The sequence below is a fragment of the Somniosus microcephalus genome, chromosome 28, assembly GCF_052327205.1.
Source record: "Somniosus microcephalus isolate GS21.2 chromosome 28, FLI_Smic_1.0, whole genome shotgun sequence".
NCBI lineage: Eukaryota > Metazoa > Chordata > Chondrichthyes > Squaliformes > Somniosidae > Somniosus > Somniosus microcephalus.
Window position 1 is genome coordinate 28,595,019 of NC_141014.1, and position 24,026 is coordinate 28,619,044.

Here is a 24,026-nt window from a genome sequence, read left to right on the forward strand (position 1 = left end):
CTGCCGAAGAAGCCTTGGCGAGTTGCTGCAGTGCATCTTGTAGATGGTACACCCTGCAGCCACGGTGCGCCGGTGGTGGAGGGAGTGAATGTTTAAGGTGGTGGATGGGGTGCCAATCAAACAGGCTGCTTTGTCCTGGATGGTGTCGAGCTTCTTGAGTGTTGTTGGAGCTGCACTCATCCAGGCAAGTGGAGAGTATTCCATCACACTCCTGACTTGTGCCTTGTAGATGGTGGAAAGGCTTTGGGGAGTCGGGAGGTGAGACACTCGCCGCAGAATACCCAGCCTCTGACCTGCTCTTGTTGCCACAGTATTTATGTGGCTGGTCCAGTTAATTTTCTGGTCAATGGTGATCCCCCAGGATGTTGATGGGGGATTTGGCGATGGTAATGCCGTTGAATGTCATGGGGAGGTGGTTAGACTCTCTCAAATAAGAACTTCTTTGGCTCATCGTCCATGTGTGTCTGCTTACGCCCTTTGGACGTTTTTCCAAAGTTAAGGGCTATATAAATGCAAGTTGTTGTTGTAACAATTGCTGTCTTTGCAATCCATCGCTTTCCAATAGATGGATTGCAAAAACAGACTTGGAAATGGTGGATGAGGTATGAATTCTGCACTAAAATGGGTGTGTATGCTGTTCACGACCAGCTGAACCGTCAGTGTTGTGTGGCAGCAAGTAGGATGTTGGTTACAACAACTTGCATTTATATAGCCTTTAACTTTGGAAAAAGGTCCAGAGGGCGTAAGCAGACACACATGGACGATGAGCTAAAGAAGTTCTTATTTGAGAGAGAGAGAGAGGTAGGTTTTAAGGAGCGTCTTAAAAGGGGGATGCGAAAGGCGGAGATGTTTCGGGAGGGAATTCCAGAGATTGGGACCCAGGCAGCTGAAGGCACGGCTGCCAATGGTGGAGCGAAGAGAGGGAGAAATGAGTCAGGATCAGAGGGTGGGGGGGGTGGGGGGGCTTTGTAGGCTGAAGGAGGTTCGTGGTGAGGAGGGGGTAACGCCAGGGAGCGATTTAAACACGAGGAGGAGAATTTTAAATTGGGAGGTTCTGGAGTATCTCCACAATTTTCAGGCCTTGGGGCAAGGAGTTGAGAGTTCAAGATGGTGTGGTTGAGTCTCGTTCAATCCACTGTGGAGGTTGTGTAGGTAGGATGGTGTATTTGGGGATGAAAAGACCTGTTCCGTGTAGCGCCCACTCTGTCCCCCTCCCCTGTAAATGAACCTCCCCAATTTTTTAAAATATTAACAACTAAATATGCAAAACAGCCAGTTCGGTCACCCGGCCTGTGTCTTGTGACCTAGTTTGGGAGGCACTTGCTTGTAAACAGGTTTGCCTCCTCCTGGGATGCTTTTAGCGTTGCAGTTTATACTTGCCCGGAGCCAGGCATGCTGCAAGTGCAGACAATCTGCTTCAGAAGGAACACTGTCGTCAATGGGGTTTCAGTGGAGTTGCCAACCCTCCTGTGCTTTACAACCAATGAAGTAACTTTTTTGAATTGTCTCATCCGAAAGACGGCCCCTCCGACGGTGCGGCGCTCCCTCAGTACTGCCCCCCCGACGGTGCGGCGCTCCCTCAGTACTGCCCCTCCGACAGTGCGGCGCTCCCTCAGCACTGCACTGCTGTTGGCTCATTGGGTGAATGCACCGAATCTTCTCTTCTTCTTAGGCAGTCCCTCGGAACCGAGGATGATTTGTTTCCACATTAAAAATGAGTTCTCAGGTGACTGAGTCCGATGCGGGACCTACAGTCTGTCACAGGTGGGGCAGACGGTGGTTGAAGGGGCGGGTGGGTGGGGTGCTTGGGTTGACGTGCGCTCCTTGCGCTGCCTGCGCTTGGCTTCCGCTTGCTCCCGGCGAAGAGACTCGAGGTGCTCGGCACCTTCCCGGATGCTCCTCCTCCACTTTGTGCAGTCTTGGACCAGAGATTCCCAGGTGTCGATGGGGATGTTACACTTTTTCAAGGAGGCTTTGAGGGTGTCCTTGAAGCGTTTCCTCTGCCCACCTGGGGCTCTCTTGCCGTGCCGGAGCTCCGAGTAGAGCGCTTGTTTTGGGAGTCTCGTATTGGCCATGCGGACGATGTGGCCCGCCCATCGGAGCTGATCGAGCGTGGTCAAAGCTTAGATGCTTGACCTGAGCGAGAACACCGACGTTGGTGCGCCGATCCTGCCAATGGATTTGCAGGATCTTGCGGAGGCAGTGTTGGTGGTACCTCTCCAGTGCTTTGAGGTGCCTGCTGTACATGGTCCATGTCTCTGAAGCATACAGGAGGGTGGGTATCACTACTGCTCTGTAGACCATGAGCTTAGTGCCGGGTTTGAGGTCCTGGTCTTCAAACATTCTCTTCCTCAGGCGACCGAAGGCTGCACTGGCACACTGAAGGCGGTGTTGGACTTCGTCGTCGACGTCTGCCCTTGTTGATAGTAGGTTCCCGAGGTATGGTACTGAGCCACACAACAGAATGAAGTCCTGGGCTGGTTGTCGCTCTTTGATTTGGACAATCTCGGAGGGGGTGGGACTGGCGGCTGAACGTGTGGAGGGGGGAACTAGATAGTTTTTTGGGGGGGTGGGGAGCAACAAGGAACTAGCCAGTGCTTTGCTGCTGTTGGTGACTGTCCCATAGCCCTCACTGGGCGAGATGATGCGTGGATCGATCATGGCACTAATGCCTTCCAACGGTTGAACAGGCCCCTGGAAGACCTTTGGAAAAATGAGAGAAAATTCCTTTTTTAGCGTTGGGTGAATACCACGCTGAAGCTGGATTACCCATTGGGTGCAAATGACGATAAACAAAAGTTTGTTTCTTCCCCCCCGCCCCTTCTAAAACAAATTCTCTCCAACCTAATCTGTTCACCAGCGATGCAATGAGCAAAGCTCCAAGCGGACAATGTGTAAACCACTTAATCGTGTTGACCAGAAATTGGATCACTCGTTTCCAAAATGGAAATGCTGCTCCAAGTGAGAGATCCCGGTCCCAGACCAGCCAAACGTGCCCTACCCGTGGGAGTGAAGTTAGGAAGCACTTCTACACTCAAAGGGCGGTAGAAGTTTGGAACTCTCTTTTGCAAACGGAAGTTGATGCTGGGTCAATTGTTAAATCTGAAGATTTTTGTTAACCAAAGGTATTAAGGGATATGGGCCAAAGGTGGGTATATGGAGTTAGGTCGCAGATCAACCATGATCTCATCGAATGGCGGAGCAGGCTCGAGGGGCTAAACGGCCTCCTGTTCCTTCGACAGATCCATCTTAAAGAGATGGAGTTTTTCAACACTCCCCACCCACCTAAATCCTGACCAATCAAGAGGCAACTGTTCTTTTTGGGAGGGAGCAGTTAGATTAGCGTTTCGAAGGGCTGGAAAGGCTCGCATCTCTCGCGAATGGTTCTCTTATTGCCTCTCCATACAGGGCCCCGGGGGTGGGTATGGTCGAAGGGCTAACTTACCCCCCCCCCCTCAACCCCACCCCAATTCCTGCGTAGTAATACAACTGATCAGCTGGCTTTAGAGCAAGTGACTTGAAGCAATGGGGACTTCCCGTGATAAACCGTGAGAATTCCTCTAGTTAATCGCACGGAGCGAGATCCTGTGATGTGCGACTCAATGCCTCAGTACCACTGTTTTATACAAGAAGCCATGGAGGCTGCTGGTTTGAACAACAACAACTTGCATTTATATAGCACCTTTCACGACCACCAGACGTCTCAAAGCGCTTTACAGCCAATGAAGTACTTTTTGAAGTGTCGTCGCTGTTGTAATGTAGGAAACGTTACAGCCAATTTGCGCACAGCAAGCTCCCACAAACAGCAATGTGATAATGACCAGATCATCTGTTTTAGTGATTTCTGTTTGACGGATAAATATTGGCCTCAGGATACCGGGGATAACTCCCCCTGCTCTTCAAAATAGTGGGCGCGGGATCTTTTACATCCACCGGAGAGGGCAGACGGGGCCTCTGTTTAACGTCTCATCTGAAAGACGGCACCTCTGACAGTGCGGCACTCCCTCAGCACTGCACTGGGAGTGTCAGCCTAGATTTTTGTGCTCAAGCCTCTGGAGTGGGACTTGAACCCACAGCCTTCTGACTCCGAGGTGAGGGTGCTACCCACTGAGCCACAGCTGACGCTGTAGTCCCAAGGCGCTTCACGGGAACATTATCAGACAAAATCTGACACTGAGCCATATAAGGAGATATTAGGACAGGTGACCCAATGCTTGGTCAGAGAGGTCTGTTTTAAGGAGCGTCTTATAAGATACTGAGGCGACTTGACAGGGTAGATGCTGAGAGGTTGATTCCCTTGGCTGGAGAATCTAGAACAAGGGGGCATAGTCTCAGGATAAGGAGTCGGCCATTTAGGACTGAGATGAGCTGGAATTTCTTCATTCAGAGGGTTGTGAATCTTTGGAATTCTGAGGATGCTGAATCGTTGAGTATATTCAAGGCTGAGATCGATAGATTTTTGGGCTCTAGGGGAATCGAGGGATATGGGGATCGGGCGGGAAAGTGGAGTTGAGGTCGATGATCAGCCATGATCTTATTGAATGGCGGAGCAGGCTCGGGGTGCCGTTTGGCCGACTCCTGCTCCTATTTCTTGTGTCTGAAAGGAGGGTAGAGAGGGGGAGAAGTTTAGGGAGGGAATTCCAGAGCTTGGGGGCTGGTGTGAATGATGTTGCCTACCTCAGCAGGTGACCTGCTGTAACTATAACTGACCTGAGTTTGTGTCATTCAGTAAATATGATTTTTTTTAAAATTAAACAAAAAACCTCGGGTGCTGGTAATCTGAAAACTGAGGAAGGGTTTTGAGGCCTAAAATGTCGACTGACTTCTGCCTGACCTGCCAACTGTTTCCAACTTATTTTCTGTTTTTTCTTACAAAGAAAGTTCTCTTGGGTTTACAACCCTTAACGTGAAAGCAAAGTTTGGCTTTGTGGGAAAGGGACAGCTCTCTGTGACCTCCGACCTATTGCTGAGCGATCGTGGAGCGTGAAATTAATTCTAAACTGCGAGATCGCGGGGGGGGGAGGGGGAGGGGGGGCCAGCCGCAGCTGACTGGGCCGTTGGTCGCTGCTTTTCAAAACTGTCGCACAATCAATGGGAGGGACGTCAAGGGGTGCACTTTGTGGTGAAACGGGTGCGTGTTTTTTTTGGGATTGTGGGGGCAGACTGCGTGCCTTTGTTCATAAACCATTCACCCAGCCCATCGCCCTCCTCTTGTGCAGTGCGCTGGTCTCGGCCTAGCAGACCGGGGCTAATTTTTGAGCCTCCCCGTCGGCCTCGACTCTGTTCAGCCAAAAAGATTTAGATAGATGTTGGTGCAGAATGAGGGCAGCTTGAAGTTTCAAAAGAAAAGTCCTGTGTCTCTTGCGTAGTCTTGCATGCTGTGCATGCAAGCTGTCCTTGAGCACTTAAAAGAAGAGCTTGAGTTTATTTAGCACCTTTATTGACCTCCCAAAGCGTTTTACAGACAGTGAAGTACTTTTGAAGTGTAGTCGCTGTTGTAATGTAGGAAACGCGGCAGCCCCTGTGCGCACAGCAAGCTCCCAGAAACAGCAATGTGATAAAGACCAGATAATCTGTTTTTAGGTGTTGGTTGAGGGATTCATATTTACCAGGACACCAGGGGATGATTCCCCTGTGCCACTTCAAAATAGTGCCTCGAGATGTTTTATGTCCACCTGAGAAGGCAGACAGGGGCCTTGGTTTAAGGTCTCGTGCGAAAGGCGGTGCCTCCGACAGTGCGGCGCTCCCTCCGTACCGCACTGGGAGTGTCGGCCTGGATTGTGTGCTAAAGTCGCTGGAGCGGGACTCGAACCCACAACCTTCTGACTCGCAGGCGAGAGTGCTTCCCACTGAGCCACTGGCTGACTGCAAGCTAAAACTGGGACACCCTGTGTACATCCCTTTTTTAAAATTTGTTTATGGGATCTGGGCGTCGCTGGCAAGGCCAGCATTTATTGCCCATCCCTAGTTGCCCCTCGAAGGTGGTGGCGAGCCGCCTTCTTGAACCGCTGCAGTCCCGTGTGGTGAAGGTACTCCCACAGAGCTGTTAGGGAGGGAGTTCCAGGATTTTGACCCAGCGACGATGAAGGATCGGCCGATCTACTAAGTCAAGATGGTGTGTGACTTGGAGGGGAACTTGGAGGTGGTGGTGTTCCCATGCGCCTGCTGCCCTTGTCCTTCTAGGTGGAAGAGGTCGCGGGTTTGGGAGGTGCTGCCGAAGAAGCCTTGGCAAGTTGCTGCAGTGCCTCTTGTAGATGGTACACACTGCAGCCACGGTGCGCCGGTGGTGGAGGGAGTGAATGTTTAAGGTGGTGGATGGGGTGCCAATCAAGCGGGCTGCTTTGTCCTGGATGGTGTCGAGCTTCTTGAGTGTTGTTGGAGCTGCACTCATCCAGGCAAGTGGAGAGTATTCCATCACACTCCTTACTTGTGCCTTGTAGATGGTGGAAAGGCTTTGGGGAGTCAGGAGGTGAGACACTCGCCACAGAATACCTAGCCTCTGGCCTGCTCTTGTTGCCTTCAGTAAATATGACCAGATAGGTGTCGAAGACTGGGACGTAAGACCATCGCACTTCACAAATCCTTGATCAGAGTTGGTGAAGTGTGGGACCTGGGGTTTGATTTTAATCGCTGGGTCCTGGCTAGCTGGGGGCTAATGCAGAACATTTCCAGGTGAAGGGATAGGGAAGAATTTGCTATTGCGGCCTTACTGAAGTGTTTGGCAGTGATATTTGTTTCCCTGCTTTATGAAGAAGGGTACTGGAAGCTTATGATGGTTCTCAAAAGTGAATGAAACTTTACTCAAACTTCATGTATTGGAGTTGGGGAAACTATTGGAACATTTCTGAATCTGACTCCTCAATACTTTGGTATTTAAGACTGCTTGCCCCCACCCCTGCCTCCCGATTTTTAAACGGGATTGAGGGCTGGTGTTCTCTCGCAGGTCACGATAATACTTCACTTCGAAAAGATTGAGGGCCGTGTCCTTCCTCCAGTGCAGCAACAGATCGGCATCATATCTTGTCAGAATTTCAAACCCCCTCCCCAGTAACTGCAGACGTTGCTGTAGCCAGCCGGGACTTGCTGATGTGGAAGAGTCCTCGGCCTGCCTCTCTCTCTCGTGTACAGCAGACAGGCTTGATGGTAAATGTATCCATCCGTGTACAGCTCATCTGGCAGAGCCCCTTCAAACTATGCGACTGCTCTTAGCGGCGTGGCTGAGCTGGGCCTCCCGCTGCCAGCTATGTGTCTTGGCATTTGCAAAGAGGAAGTGGATTTTTCGAGGGGTGTAATTTTCCAAAGTGCTGTGCAACTCCTCAAATTATGGGGATTATAGTATTTGGGAAAATTGAGTTAAGGAAATCCTTTTTCTCTCTCTGTGGTTGACTGGAATGTGGGTGGTTTTTTTTTTGTTGATGAGAAGAGGAGACCAACTAGTGAGGCCCAATCGAAGGCTCTAACCTCTGCAGAAATCACAGAAACCCCACAGTGCAGATAGAGGCCATTTCGGCCCATTGAGCCTGCACCGACACATATCCCACCCGATCCCCGTAACCCCTACACCAACACATATCCCACCCTATCCCCGTAACCCCACGTATTTAATCCCCCTAACTCTAAGGGTCAATTTATCATAGCCAATCATCCTAACCCGCACATCTTTGGACTGTGGGAGGAAACCGGAGCACCCGGAGGAAACCCACGCAAACACGGGGAGAATGTGCAAACTCCACACAGACAGTCACCCGAGGCCAGATTCGAACCCGGGTCCCTGGCGCTGTGAAGCAACAGTGCTAACCACTATGCCACCGTTGTGGCGTGGATGCACTTTTACAGCCCCCTTCTGACACCCGAGGCCCAGTCCAGCTCGAGTGGTTTGGAACAGGAGGGGGTCATTCTGCCCCTCGAGCCTGCTCCGCCATTAGATCATGGCGGAACTGTAGCTCAATTTGATGCACCCGCTTTAGCTCCATATCCCGATACCCATGCCCAACAAAAGTCTATCGATCTCCGTCTTGAAAGGGCCCATTATCCCAGCATCCACAACCTTTTGAGGAAGGAATTCCAGGTTTCCGCTACCCTTTGTGTTGGGGGGCAGAAAGTGCTTCCTGATTTCCCTCCTAAATGGCCTGGCTCGAATTTTATGATATTCCCTCGTTCTTGATTCACAAGATAAGAAATAGGAGCAGGAATAGGTCACTTGGCCCCTCGAGCCTGCTCCGCCATTCAATAAGATCGTGGCTGATCTTGAGCTGAAAGCCACTTCCCTGCCCGCTCCCCATAACCCTTCCCTTCCTTATCTTGCAAAAATCTGTCTCTCTCCACCTTAAATGTATTTAATGACCCAGCCTCCACAGCTCTCTGGGGCAGAGAATTCCACAGATTTACGACCCTCTGAGAGAAGAAATTCCTCCTCATCTCCGTTCTCAAAGGGCCACCCTCCACCAGATGAAATAGTTTCTCCATATTTACCCTATCGTAGGGTGCCCATACGTCCCCATTTTCTGGGGACAGTCCCCGGATGTGGGACTGTTTCCCCGGGCAAGCAATGTCCTCAGTTCAGGAAACTCGTCCCCGAATCTGCGCGGGATCGAATCGGGAGCCACCTGGCCCTGAGCTGCCCTGTGGCTAACCAATAAAGTGGGTAGGGCTGGATTCCGATTGGCGGGAGGGATGTCGACCTCCTGTTTTCAACCAGTAGAAGGGGTGGACTCACTGAGGGACTTTAACTTACGCAGAGATTGCGCTCTGTGGCCACAGTACGCGTGCTCCACACCCCACCCCCCTCCCCAAACCCCGCTGTCCTCCTAATTTAACTCTCTAAGCACCACCTCCCAATATTCCCCATGATGATGACTGTATGTCCATCATCTCCATGGTTTTCAGTATTGAGGATAAATGTATGAAATGGGGAATTTGGTCCACTAATCACTGGTTTTACCATGTGATTTAAAGATAGCATTTACCTTAGTGAGCCACCATCGACCAGAGGCCTGGCTCACGATCTACAAACCGTGTTCATGGAGAAACGGATGGAATTGCGGAATACGATTCCCCAAAAACCGATGGTAAAGACTGGAACCTCCACATAGTGACGTAAATCCGTGGCTCCGACTGTCCCAACTCATCCTCCACCCCCACACCCCCCCCGCCCATGCAATAACTGCTAATTACAGTTCCCTTCGCACACAAAACCACGCTCGGTCATTGTGGTGACCTTGGCTAGGATATTTTACCACAGTTTGCAACTGGGCACTTGACTTGAGGAAGTGGGGAAACGAACATCCAGCAGGAGATTGGAGGTGAGTTGGCAGGATGACTGAAGGTTCGGTAGAAGATGCTTTTTGACGGTAGTGGTGAGATGTAGCTGGATGGAGGGGTTCAGGGAGAAACTGAGCGTAGGGCCCTGGTCACTGAAGGCTCTTCCATCGATGGTAGACCAGAGGGAAGGAACACGCAGGTTTCAGAGAAATGATGGGTACAAGCTGACTCCCCAAAGCCTTTCCACCGCCTACAAGCACAAGTTATAGAAGATAGGAGCAGGAGTAGGCCATTCGGCCCTTCGAGCCTGCTCCGCCATTCAATGAGATCATGGCTGATCATCCAAATTCAGTACCCTGTCCCTGCCTTCTCCCCATATCCCTTGATCCCTTTAGCCTCAAGAAATATATCCAACTCCTTGAATATATTTAATGAACTGGCCTCCACCGCCCTCTGTGGCAGAGAATTCCACAGGTTCACCACTCTCTGGGTGAATAAATTCCTCCTCCATTTCAGTCCTAAATGGCTTACCCCTTATCCTTAGACTATGACACCTGGTTCTGGACTCCCCGGCCATCAGAAACATCCTTTCTGCATCTAGTCTGTCCAGACCTGACAGAATTTTATAGGTTTCGATGAGATCCCCTCTCAATCTTCTAAACTCCAGTAAGTATAAGCCCAATTGACACAATCTCTCCTCGTACGTCATTCCTGCCATCCCAGGTATCAGCCTGGTGAATCTTCGCTGCACTCCCTCCATGGCAAGAATGTCCTTCCTCAGGTAAGGTGACCAAAACTGCGCACAAGTCAGGAGTGTGATGGAATACTCTCCACTTGCCTGGATGAGTGCAGCTCCAACAACACTCAAGAAGCTCAACACCATCCAGGACAAAGCAGCCCGCTTGATTGGCACCCCATCCGCCACCTTAAACATTCACTCCCTCCACCACCGGCGCACCGTGGCTGCAGTGTGTACCATCTACAAGATGCGCTGCAGCAACTCGCCAAGGCTGCTTCGGCAGCACCTCCCAAACCTGCGAACTCTTCCACCTAGAAGGACAAGGGCAGCAGGTGCATGGGATCACCACCACCTCCAAGAAGCACACCATGCTGACTTAGAAGTACATCGGCCGATCCTTCATCATCGCTGGGTCAAAATCCTGGAACTCCCTCCCTAACAGCACTGTGGGAGCACCTTCACCACACGGACCGCAGCGGTTCAAGGCGGTTCACCACCACCTTCTCAAGGGCAATTAGGGATGGGCAATAAATGCTGGCCTTGCCAGCGACTCCCACATCCCATAAACAAATTTTTAACAAAAAAGCTGGGGTGTAGGGCTGGAGAAGGATGCAGAGGTGGGGAGGGGCAAGGCCATGGAGCGATTTGTGAAATCAATACGTTGGGGGACAGGGAGCCAGTGGAGTTTGGCAGGGTGGGGTATTTTGTGTAGGATAGGTGGCAGAATTTGAAGTAGTTGGAGTCTGTGTAGAGTGGGGCATGGGCGGCTGGTGAGGAGAGCATTGAAGCTGAAAAAGACTTGCATTTCTATAGCGCCTTTCACAACCACCAGACGTCCCAAAGCGTTTTACAGCCAAGTAAGTACGTTTTGAAGTGTAGTCACTGTTTTAATGCAGGAAACGCGGCAGCCAATTTGCACACGGCAAGCTCCCACAAACCGCAATGTGATAATGACCAAATTATCTGTTTTTAGTGATGTTGATTGCAGGCTAAATATTGGCCAGTGAACCGGGGATAACTCCCCTGCTCCTCCTCGAAATAGTGTCATGGGATCTTTTACATCCACCTGAGAGAGCAGACGGGGGCCTCGATTTAATGTCCTATCCGAAAGACGGCACCTCCGACAGTGCAGCACTCCCTCAGCACTGCATTGGAGTGTCAGCCTAGATTTTTGTGCTCAAGTCTCTGTAGTGGGGACTTGAACCCACGACCTTCTGACTCTGAGGCAAGAGTCCTACCAACTGAGCCATGGCTGACTGAGCCTGGAGCTGACGGAGCTGTAGTTAAGAGTGTCTGTCGGGGTGGGGGTCAAGGTAATGACTTGTATGGGTGGTGGTAGAGGTTGAAATAGGTGGCTTGGTGATCGTTGGGATGTGACGTTTGAAGCTCAACTCTGGGTCGAACGGGACACTGAGCTTGAGCGTTGCTTGGGTTCTACCTGAGCAAGCAAGCTGAGGGGGAAACCGAATTGGGGCAAGGGTTGGTGAATGGCACCCACTGGATGAACTTGCCACAGTGTCAGCCGTGGCTCAGTGGGCAGCACCCTCTCCTCTGAGTCAGAAGGTTGTGGGTTCAGGTCCCACTCCAGAGACTTGAACACAACAATCTAGGCTGACACTCCAGTGCAGTGCTGAGGGAGTGCTGCACTGTCTGAGGTGCCGTCTTTCGGATGGGACGTTAAATCGAGGCCCCGTCTGCCCCCTCAGGTGGATGTAAAAGATCCCATGGCACTATTTCAAAGAGCAGGGCAGGAGTTCTCCCCGGTGTCCTGGGCCAATATTTATCCCTCAATCAACATCACTAATAAACATTATCTGGCCATTATCACATTGCTGTTTGTGGAAGCTTGCTGTGTGCAAATTGGCTGCACGTTTCCTACATTACAACAGTGACTGCACTTCAAAAAGTACTTCATTGGCTGTAAAGCACCTTGGGACGTCCTGTGGTTATGAAAGCCGCTATAGAAAATGCAAGTCTTTTTTACAAGTACAGTGTTCTGACCATGTTGGCGCTGGGATTTCCTGACTCCATGTGGTGGTAATGGGGCTCATCGAGTTTATCCAGTGAGTCACTGAGGCAAACGAAACAAGAAGGTCCCTCAGTTTGGCGTTGAATTAGCGGATCCTGCCTGAGGCCGCGGTGGAGAAGATGGTCGTTTACAATTGGTCGTAGCGCCCTGTCTGAGATGGGGCGAATCAGCCGGGTGTCCTGCTCCTGACTGCCCCCACCGACCCTAGCTGGAATCGTGCCTGTGTGGGCATCGGGCAAGTGCATGGTGAGGCTCGGGTGTGATGCCCACCTCCCCACCACCATGGTTGAGTGTAGTGTTGACCATGCGCCCTTGTGAAGTCTCCCTCAAATGGCTGCAACTGTGCCCAGCATGAAATTAAGACAAAAAGAAGATACTGCAGATGCTGGAAATCTGAAATAAAAACAGAAAATGCTGGAGATACTCAGCAGGTCAGGCAGCATCTGTGAAGAGAGAAACAGAGTTAACGTTTCAGGTCGATGACCTTTCGTCAGAACTGGAAAAAAGCAGGAAATGGAACGGATTTTTAAGCAAGTGTAGGGGCTGGGAAAGGGGGGAGGGGATGAAAGAACAAAAGGGAAGGTCTGTGATAGGCTGGAAGGCAGGAGAGATTTAAGAGATATTCAAGGCAAGCGGAGATGGTAATGGGACAGGTTAAGAAACAAAGGATGGCTCTAGATGAAGTGTAAATTGCGCTGGCAGAATGAGACAGCTGCCCTGTGGGAGAGGAGAACAGAACAGAAGTGTGGATAAAAAATATATATGTTACGATCTGAAATTGTTGAACTCGATGTTGAGTCCGGAAGGCTGTAAAGTGTCTAATCGAAAGATGAGGTGCTGTTCCTCGAGCTTACGCTGAGCTTCCGTGGAACAATGCAAGAGGCCGAGGGCGGTGAGGCCTGAGTGGGAATGGAGCGGTGAATTAAAGTGACAGGCGACCGGAAGCTCGGGGGTCCCCCTTACGGAGGTGTTCCGCAAAGCGGTCACCCATTTACGAAATTAAGACAGTCTTGCATTTCTATAGCACCTTTCACAACCTCTGGATTTCCCAAAGCGCTTTACAAGCAATGCAGTCTGGGTTAAAGATTTACCCTGGCTGCTGTTTTCTTAATGAACCCTCATGCTGTTCTTCTGTAACACTTGCTTCAGATGCAGTGGATGTGTTTTTGTTCCCCCTGACTCCACTCCAGAAGGTGCTGACTCTGAGATACCGATGCGCAGGCTGCCCGCCGGCACTCATTTTTCACCCCTCCCCCCTTCCAAGTCATCAATCATCCGCAACAAACCTGGGCAGCATTGGCAGGCGGTTCAGCCGCGAAGGCCATCCTAGCTGAACCCAATCCTGTCTTGACCTGCTGTCCGTACACTTCCTTCCGCAGAGCCTGAACTGCTGCGAATGGAGAGTTTGACATTAACAAATTAACGAAAGACTTGCATTTATATAGCGCTGTTCAGGATGTCCCCAAAGCGCTTTGCAGCCAATGAAGTAGTTTTTTTTGAAGTGCAGTCACTATTGTAATGTAGGAAAAGCGGCAGCCAATTTGCGCACAGCAAGCTCCCACAAACAGCAGTGTGGTAATGCGCAGATGATCTGTTTTTAGTGATGTTGGTTGAAGGATAAATATTGGCCAGGACACCGGGCAGCATCATCTCTGCCCTTCTTCAAAGTTGATCTGTGGGACCTTTTACGTCCACCTGAGCGAGCAGACAGGGGCCTCGGTTTAACGTCTCGTCCGAAAGATGGCACCTCCGACAGTGCAGCACTCCCTCAGCACTGCACTGGGAGTGTCAGCCTAGCTTTGTGCTCCAGTCCCTGGAGTGGGAATCGAACCCGCAACCTTTCGACCCCGAGGCGAGGGTCCTACACCCCGAGGCGAGGGTCCTACCCCCCCGAGCCGCGGCTGATTTGGTGCGAGCGTCCACTGATGCTATTTAATTTTCCATGCACCTCGTAGTCTTGTTGCTTTGTGAATTCGGCAACAGCTGGCCTTACCCGAGTGTCTGGTCGGATCGAGAAGCCGCACAGCAAGCTTGTTGTTTCGCCACAGGGTTGCTTGTGAACTACCGCAGGTCTGTGCTGTTGGATGGCTTGCAGTAACCGCGGAGAGAACAAACTTCCCCCATCTGGTGTGGGGTGGCGGGGGGGTTGTGCAGTGTGCTGGCACACGGTCTGGCACCGTGCGAACAGTAAATTGTAGCTGGGTCTCCCTTTCCCCGGCCAGCTCTGGTGAGTCTCTGTACCTGGTATGGCAGTGCCGAGCAGAAAGAAAGAACTAGCATTTACAGTATATAGCGCCTTTCACAACCTCGGCCAATGAAGTACTTTTGACGTGTAGTCACTGTCGCAATGCAGATCCCGCGGCAGTATTTCGAAGAAGAGCAGGGGCAGTTCTCCCGGGTGTCCTGGCCAACATTTATCCCTCAACCAACATCACATTACAACAGTGACTGCACTTCAAAAAGTTCTTCATTGGCTGTAAGAGCGCCTTGGGACATCCTGAGGTCGTGAAAGGCGCTATATAAATGCAAGTCTTTCTTTAAGTGCAGAATTATCCGATGTATTCTGGGGAATGATTTCCAGGCTACAGTTTTATCTCTGGAATGTTGCTGTCACTGTTTATGATGTCAGGTATGCCCTTGATTGGGTTACAACCTTGCAATTAAGTCCTTGCTTTTCTCTTTGCAATGAAGCTTTGGCATCTTGCTGGAGAATTGACCTTCCCTCAGAATATCTGAATTTCTCTCTTTTTCTTAATTTTTCTCTCATTTAATCGCTCTCGCTCGTTTACTCCTGTTTCTTTAATCTCTCTCTCTCTCTCTCTCTCTCTCTCTCTCTTCTCTCTCTCTCTCTCTCCGGCAGATGAGCAATAGGCCGAACACAAGCGTCAACATGGTCTCCGCGGTGATGGCGGCTCCGGAGCCGGGCTCCAGCTCCACCACAGCCCACCCCAGCGTCTCGTGGCTGCCCGACACTCCGAAGGCGGTGGAACAGCCGATATTCCTGATGACCACGGCGGCGCAGGGCATCTCTGGTTTCTTTGTGTGGACGGCTCTCCTTATAACGTGCCACCAGGTAAGGATGCTTGTGTTCCCGTCCTACGTTGGAATGTTCTGTTTAACCCCACTTCATTCAAGGCAAAAGGACGTACTGTTTAAGAACATAAGAATTAGGAGCATGAGTGGGCCCTGCGACCCATCGAGCCCTCTCCACCATTCAATGAGATCATGGCTCACCTTCAACCTCAACTCCACTTTCCTGCACTATCCTCATATCCCTTGATTCCCCTACAGTCCAAAAATCTCAGAAAAAGATCTGTGTCAAAAAGATCTCGGCCTTGCATATACTCAAAGACTCAGCCTCCACAGCCCTCTGGGGCAGAGAATTCCAAAGATTCACAACCCTCTGAGTGAAGAAATTCCTCCTCATCTCCGTCTTAAATGGCCGACCCCTTATCCTGAGACTGTGCCCCCTAGTTCTAGACTCTCCAGTCAGGGGGAAACAACCTCTCGGCATCTACCCTGTCAGAATCTTATGTTTCAATGAGGTCACCTCTCATTCTTCTAAACTCCAGAGCGTACAGGCCCAATCTACTCAATCTCTCCTCATGGGACAACCCCCTCATCTCAGGGATCAGTCTAGTTTCAGAGGCCTTTCATCCCTTCCACGTATCTGCAAAATGATCTCTTCTAATTATAAAACATTTGTCCTTTTTCAGGTCCTTGGAACATCCCAAAGCGCTCCACCTCCAATGAATTACTTTTCAAGCATAGTCCTTGTTGTACCGTAGACCGACAAGGCAGTCAGTTTGCACACAAGATGGTCCCTGAAATAACAATGAGCTACATAACCAGACAATTTGTGTCTGGTGATGTGAGTCGAGGGATTAAAATGTTGGCCAGGACACCCGGGAGAATCCCCTGGCTCTTCGAATAGTGCCGTGAGATCTATTTGCATCCACCGGAGAGGGCCTCGATTTTAATGTCTCATTTGAGAGGCGGCACCTCCGACTGTGCAGCACTCCCTCAGTATGGCACTGAAATGTCGGCCTGATTTATGTGCTGACGTTCTGGAGCGGGGCTTCAACCCACAATCTTCTGACCACCAACTGAGCTAAGCTGATGCGTAAATCTTGTGATTTTTTTTTTTTTCTACGGCGATCCGCCACGTTGGGGGACTTTTCCTCACAAGCCTGCTCCAGTGATGTCATGAATGAGGAGGAGCAGCAACAACAACAACTTGTATTTATGTAGCGCCTTTAACGTAGTAAAATGTCCCAAGGTGCTTCAGAGGAGCGATTATCAAACAGAATTTGAGACCGAACCACAAGGAGATATTAGGACAGATGATCAAAAACTTGGTCAAAGAGGTAGGTTTTGAGGAGTGCCTTAAAAGCAGGAGAGAGAAGTATAGGTGGAGAGGTTCAGGCAGGGAATTCCAGAGCTTGGGCCCTAGGCAGCTGAAGGCCCGGCCGCCAATAGTGAAGCGATTTTAAAATCGGGGATGCGCAAGAGGCCAGAATTGGAGGAGCGTGGAGATCTCGGAGGGTTGTGGGGCTGGAGGAGGTTACAGAGATAGGGAGGGGGCGAGGCCACGGAGGGATTTGAAAACCAGGATGAGAATTTTAAAATTGAGACGTTGCCGGACCGGGAGTACCATGCATCCTGCAGTGGCACTGATCATATTAACGGGGTGGCAGGGGGGACCTTTCACTGACCTGGCTGCAGATACCTAGATCCCTATACAGGCAGGAGGTGCTGTGTACTTGCTGCCAACAGAAATGGAAAGGCAAGCGAAGGTCATTCAGGCCATTTTTGAAGCTCATCCTTTTTTTTAGGAATAGAAGGGTTATTCTGATACAAAAAGAAAATGCTGCAGATGCTGGAAATCTGAAATACAAACAGAAAATGCTGGAGATACTCAGCAGGTCGGGCAGCATCTGTGAAGAGAGAAACAGAGTTAATGTTTCAGGTCGATGACCTTTCGTCAGAACTGGGCTATGCTGATGGTGTTCGATGAAGAGGGGGTGGGAGGAGGCTGGTGTGGAACATAAACACCGGCACAGTCCAGTTGGGTCGAATGGCCTGTCTTTGCTGCTGTGTAAATACCATGTAATTATGTAGTGCTATAATTTCCCCCCCCCCCCCCCCCCCCCCCCCCCCCACCCAGCCTACTCCATTTCTGGCCCCACCCTTGGGCTTTGCGCGCAGTTTGCCGAATTCCTTCTGCAATTGCACTTTTCTTAAAGTGGGAAAGAGAGCATGTAGCAGACGGCAGTGTGGGACCGATGGGGAAGCAAGTAGTGAGTCATTGCAACTCCTGTGCGAATGTCAACATGGTACTAGAGTCTCCAAACAAAGCTCTCCCGCTCTCCCTAAATGAACCCAGTATCTTTTTTCCTCCTAAGTTCACCCAAAATGCATTCCCAAATTACTTGGAACCGGAGAAGTTTACAGCACGCCGCGACCTAGAGCAACCCAGAACGAATCCCACTGCCCTGCGCTCTTTCCCCCGCTAACCCTTAAAGGATGTGATGGTCTCTGCCTCAGCCACTCCCCGTGACGCATCGTTCCGTGTTCCAACAACCTTCCACGTTTTTAAAAAAAAAAAAAAAAAAAAAAAAAATCTCCCTTTATTTAGTTGGTGCTATTTTATTTCTCCCTTCCAGTTGCCAACTAACTGAACCAGTGAAAATAGTTTTCCTCTACTTTCCCTTCTCAAACCCTCCATTATTTTGAGCACTTCTTCTACCAGAGATCTCAACCATCCCCACGCTAATAAGAGTCGCATTTGCTCTAATGTCTCCTCCTAACAATAGTTTCCCACCCCCCCGGCATCATTGCAGTGAATGTACGCTCTCCATAGCTTTAATGTCCTTCAATAGGGTGGCCAAAACCGCGCACAGCACTCTTAAACCATGGCCTAACCATCGCTTTGTGCAAATTTATCAAATGAAAGAAAGGCTTGCATTTCTATAGCACCTTTCACGACCTCAGGGTGTCCCAAAGCGCTTTACAGCCAAAGAAGTACCTTTGAAGTGTAGTCACTGTTGTAATGTAGGAAACGCGGCAGCCAATTTGCGCACAGCAAGCTCCCACAATGTGATAATGACCAGATCATCTGTTTTAGTGGTGTTGATTGAGGGATAAATATTGGCTGCTCTTCGAAATAGTGCCGCGGGATCTTTTATGTCCACCTGAGAGGGCAGACAGGGGCCTCGGTTTAACGTCTCATCCGAAAGACGGCACCTCCGACAGTGCAGCACTCCCTCAGTACTGCACTGGGAGCGTCGGCCTAGATTTTTGTGCTCAAGCCTCTGAAGTGGGACTTGAACCCACGACCTTCTGACTCGGAGGCGAGAGTGCTACCCACTGAGCCAGGGCTGATGCAGTTCTCTTTACTCTTGTACTGGGACCCCCTGTTCAGAAAACCCAAAGGCATTTTGAACGTACTTCAATCTACTTGCACTTTGAAGGAATTATGTATTGGAACCCGTAGAGATCTCTGTTTAAAAGTGGGGTGGGGGGGAGGGAAGGAGGAGGAGGAGGCTGAACTGGGAACAAGAGTACTGCTTTAGTTGGGGAAATTTGTTTTTATTTGACCTGACGTGACCCCCCCCCACCTTGCAAGTTCCATCGAATAACTAATTCAAACAGCATCTTGGGCGCTGAAGGGCAGTCCTCGCCAGCCCCTCGCTGACTGCCTGCTCATTGCAGCGTGACAGAGTCCCTGATCCGAGCAAGCTCTAATGATCAGGTTCAATCAGCGTTGTGCAGGCTGTCATGTTGAAGATCCCGTGCTCGTTCCTCTGCTCAGTAGTGTGACAGAAAACATATTTGGCAGTCGTATCCAACAGATTATCTTGTTTGCACTCGCATTGGTGACTGGATGTAAATATAACCCTCCCCGCCGCCCCCCCCCCCCCCCCCCCCCTTTCTGTACAATGTGCTGGTCTCTCCACTTAGAGCAGGTGGCTTCATAAAAGCTTAAGAAATAGGAGCAGGGGTCGGCCATTCAGCCCCTCGAGCCTGCTCTGCCATTCAATAAGATCATGGCTGATCTTCTACCACAACTCCACCCTCCCGCCCGATCCCCTTGATTCCCCTAGAGTCCAAAATCTATTAGTCATCGAGTCATACAGCACAGAAAGAGGCCCTTCAGCCCATCGTGTCCGCGCCGGCCATCAAGCCCTGTCTATTCTAATCCCATTTTCCAGCACTTGATCCGTAGCCTTGTATGCTATGGCATTTCAAGTGCTCATCTAAATGCTTCTTGAATGTTGTGAGGGTTCCTGCCTCTACCACCCTTTGATCTCTTTCTTCAGTATCCTCAACGACTGAGCCTCCACAGCCCTCTGGGGCAGAGAATTCCAAAGATTCACAACCCTCTGAGTGAAGAAATTCCTCCTCATCTCAGTATTAAATGGCCGACCCCTTATCCTGAGACTGTGCCCCCTAGTTCCAGACACTCCAGCCAGGGGAAACAACCTCTCAGCATCTACCCTGTCAATCCCCCTCAGAATCTTGTATGTTTCAATGAGATCACCTCTCATTCTTCTAAATAAAGTATTTATCCAATTCTCTTTTCAATGTTTTAAAGAGCCTATCGGAACTGGTATCTGTTGGGAACAACAGGGGGAAAAAACAATTCCTGATGTAAAGCATTTTATTTTCCTTTATTACTAGGAATGCGTCTCGTATCTTAATTATTTCAACAGTTTTTGGATCTCTTCAGTTTGGTCCTTCTCTGTGGAGGGAAGAGGAAGTTAATGCTGTCTCCCTGATTTTGGTTTCTAAAAGCTTTGGAAATATTTGAACTGTACACATTACGAGTGATTTGTAATTGACTTTCTACACACTTCCACTTTGAACTTGGCTGTGGAACATCTGGGGTTTTTTTCCCCAGGATTTAGGAAGTGAGTGCAATGACTGACGCTCCAGGGTCAGCTGTGGCTCAATGGGTAGCACACTCGCCTCTGAGTCAGAAGGTTGTGGGTTCAAGTCCCACTTCAGGGACTTGAGCACAGAAATCCAGGCTGACACTCCAGTGCTGCACTGTCGGAGGTGCCGTCTTTCGGATGAGACGTTAAACCGAGGCCCCGTCTGCTCTCAGGTGGGCGTATAAGATCCCGTGGCACTATTTCGAAGAAGAGCAGGAGGAGTTCTCCTCGGTGTATTCCCAATATTTATCCCTCAACCAACATAACAAAAACAGATTATCCAGTCATTATCACATTGCTGTTTGTGGGAGCTTGCTGTGTGCAAATTGGCTGCCGCGTTTCCCACATTACAACAGTGACTACGCTTCAAAAGTACTTCATTCATTGGCTGTAAAGCGCTTTGAGACGTCTGGTGGTCATGAAAGGCGCTATAGAAATGCAAGTCTTTTATTTTTCTCAACAACAGTTTTCAAAGCCTGTGTACCACGTCGGAGGAAGAGTGCAATTTTATACTCTTCTCGTCTCTCATCCCCTGCCTCAACCCCAGTCTTTCCCCAATTTACAGGTAACCCCCCCCCCCCCCCAACAAAGTCTGGTACCATGTTACCACTTTGATTTATGTTCCCTTCTCTCACGGCGACCATGAATCTGTCCTTCGCGCGGGGCCTTGACCCTTGCGTTCCTCAGTTGAAGAAAAGCACACCCATTTAATCGTTGGCTTTTAAGGGTCTTGGAAGCCGCGACCACCTTGCTGGGATGTGGGGGGGTGCACAAATATTTCTACAGTTTCCTAGGGGTTCTGAGCCCCAAAGAGAAGAACCGTGAGACATTCCGTCCTCGCATAGAAGGGCCTGTAGTCCATCCAGCCTGTGTGGGGTTTTTTTTTTCATTTTCTTGAGGATAGCTGTGTGCAGAATCCAGGAAGGTCTCCGTGAACTTGAGGTCATCCAAAACTCTGCTGCCTGTGTCCCAACTCGCACCAAGTCCCGTTCACCCATCACCCCTGTGCTCGCTGACCTACATTGGCTCCCGGTTAAGCAACGCCTCGATAGTAAAATTCTCGTCTTTTGTTCAAATCCCTCCATGGCCTCGCTCCTCCCCTATCTCTGTAATCTCCTCCAGCCCCACAACCCTCTTGAGATGTGTGTTCCTCCAATTCTGCCCTCTTGAGCATCCCTGATTTTAATATAAAATTCTAACAGGACTAGACAGACTAGATGCAGGAAGGATGTTCCCAATGGCGGGGAGTCCAGAACCAGGGGTCCCAGTCTAAGGATAAGGGGTAAGCCATTTAGGACTGAGATGAGGAGGAATTTATTCACCCAGAGAGCGGTGAACCTGTGGAATTCTCTACCACAGAAGGCAGTTGAGGCCAATTCATTAAATATATTCAAGAAGGAGTTCGATATATTTCTTAAGGCTAAAGGGATCAAGGGATATGGGGAGAAGGCAGGGACAGGTTACTGAATTTGGATGATCAGCCATGATCTCATTGAATGGCGGAGCAGGCTCGAGGGGCCGAATGGCCTACTCCTGCTCCTATCTTCTATGTTTAACCGCTCCACCATTGGCGGTCGTGCCTTCAGCTGCCAAGGCCCTAAGTTCTGAAATTCCCTCCCTAAACCTCTCCGCCTCTATTTCCTCCTTTAAGACGCTCCTTAAAACCTACATCTTTGACCAAGTTTTGGTCACCTGCCCTAATATCTCCTTATGTGGCTCGGTGTCAAATTCTGTTTGATAATCGCTCCTGTGAAGCGCCTTGGGACGTTTTACTACTTTAAAAGGCGTTTTTTATATATATGTTGTAATTATGATACCCAGCCCCTTCCTTGGGTTAAGGTTGAGCTGCAGTGGTTGCTCTTCCCCCGCCCTCCGCACTGTTGACGTCAGCTGCTGTTGCCCTGATACACCACCAACGTCAGCACCAGTAGCTGGTTGCTTGGCAACGGCATTCACACTCTCAACAAGTACAAGGTTAGTGGCAGCGCTATCTCTTGCAGAGCACAGATGAAGCCAAAGCCCAGTGAGTCGGATGTATACCTTGAGAGTTGCCAACGTGTCTTTTTTTTAAAAAAAACCCAAGAAGGAAAACACCCATTGAAGGAGTTGGGCGTGGGATCTTTTCGAGCCGTGGAACTGCCGATAAAGCAGCCCCGCGGATAATTAAATTGCATTGGTCGATCTAATGTTTAGATCCCTGTTTGTTTTAATTAAACAAAAGTCTGGTCTTAATTTGCCACGGCTGACGTTTTTCTCGAGTGGGGGAAGCGATGTTGTATTACTGCCCACCTTCAGCTGACTCATGGCCTTGGACTCTTATCAACTCAGTGAGGCAGAGCTGGTTCCCAGGTTGTCAGAACTCGCTGGATTGAGTGGCCTGTACCTTTAATTATGCGGAGCTGGGGGAGTTCTCCCCAGTGCCCTGGGGCCAATATTTATCCCTCAATCAACATCACTAAAACAGATTATCTGGTCATTATCACATTGCTGTTTGTGGGAGCTTGCTGTGTGTAAAATGACTGTCGCATTTACAGTAGTGACTGCCTTAAAATGTATTTTTGGCTGTAAGCGCTTTGAGATATCCTGAGTTCCTGAGAGGTGCTATATAAATCTGTAGTAGGGAAATTACTAAAATCTATTATTAGGCGCATGGTAAAAGGGCACTTAGAAAATCATAATATGATTGGGCAGAGTCAACGCAGATTCATGAAAGGGAAATCGTGTTTGACAAATCTGTTCATTTTTTGTGGTTGTAACTAGCAGGGTAGATAAGGGGGAACCAGTGGATGTAATGTATTTGGATTTTCAGAAAGCATTCGGTAAGGTGCCACATGAGGTTATAACACAAAATTTGTTCGCATGGGATTGGGGGTAATATATTAGCATGGATTGAGGATTGGTTAACAGACAGAAAACAGAGTAGGGAAAAAATGGGTCATTTTTGCATTGGTAGGGTGTAACTAGTGGGGTGCCGCAAGGATCTGTGCTCTGGCTTCAGCTATTTACAATCTATATCTTGGATCAGAGGACTGAGTGTGATGTATCCAGGTTTGCTGACGCTACAAAACTAGGTGGGAAAGTGAGCTGTGAGGAGGATGCAAAGTAGCTGCAAAGGGATACAGACAGGCTAAGTGTGGTAAACCACTGTTTGTATTCCTGTTTGTCCTGTTTGTATTCCACTGTGTACATGCCTGGACATGCCTCGGCTGACTCCTCCCACAGGTCCTAGTATAAAGGTGACTGCTCCCCAGCCCTTGGTATCCTGGACCGGTCGACCACTCGAGGCAGACCTCCATTCTGTTGTTAATAAAAGCCTTTGGTTACTCTTCTAACTCTCAGTCTTTTATGAGTAATTGATAGCGCATCAATTTTATTAACAACATTTTTATAATGGAGAAGATCCTCACACCAGCATGCCTGGACTTAGATCATCGGGAGGCGGACTCATCCACCAAGTTTACTCACTGGCTTAAGTGTTTCGAAAAATTCCTGACCGCCTCCGAAGCAATCAAATCGGACGAGGACAAACTGGATGTCCTGACCTCCAAAGTGAACCACCGAGTGTACTCGGTCATCCAAGACGCGACCTCGTACGCGGATGCTATCAAGCTCCTCGAGGACCAGTACACGCGCCCAGTGAACGAAGTGTACGCCAGGCACCTCCTGGGGAGTCGTAAACAACAACCTGGGGAATCGACCGTGGAATACCTTCAGGCACTGTCTGTGCTTGGCCGGGCCTGTGGTTGTAAGGATGTAAAGGCCGCCGTGTACACAGAGGAACTTATCCGGGACGCTTTTGTAGCGGGCCACAGATCCAATTACACACGACAGCGACTGTTGGAGCACAGTAACCTCGACCTCAACAAGGCCTCTGAACTCGCACTATCGTTGGATGCAGCCTACCAGGGCATGGATGCCTACTCCTCTGCACCGTGGACGCCGCGGGGAATGACAGCCTGGGACACGGTAGGACCGCCTCATAGCGCCGTGCCACCCCAGCCACACCCCAACAACGGCCCAACTACCGCAGCAGTGTCCCAAGGCCAGACAGCAGTGCCCC

At 50.0% G+C, this 24,026-nt stretch overlaps 1 protein-coding gene across 1 annotated transcript in view; it reads left to right on the forward strand.

Annotated features, from left to right (window-relative positions):
• LOC147099471 (transmembrane protein 184B-like) overlaps positions 1–24,026 on the forward strand; it is a 91,865-nt gene that overhangs the window by 12,758 nt on the left and 55,081 nt on the right. Inside the window, 1 exon segment of the mRNA XM_085969645.1 lies at positions 14,890–15,102. Coding sequence (XP_085825771.1) covers positions 14,890–15,102 — 213 coding nt within the window.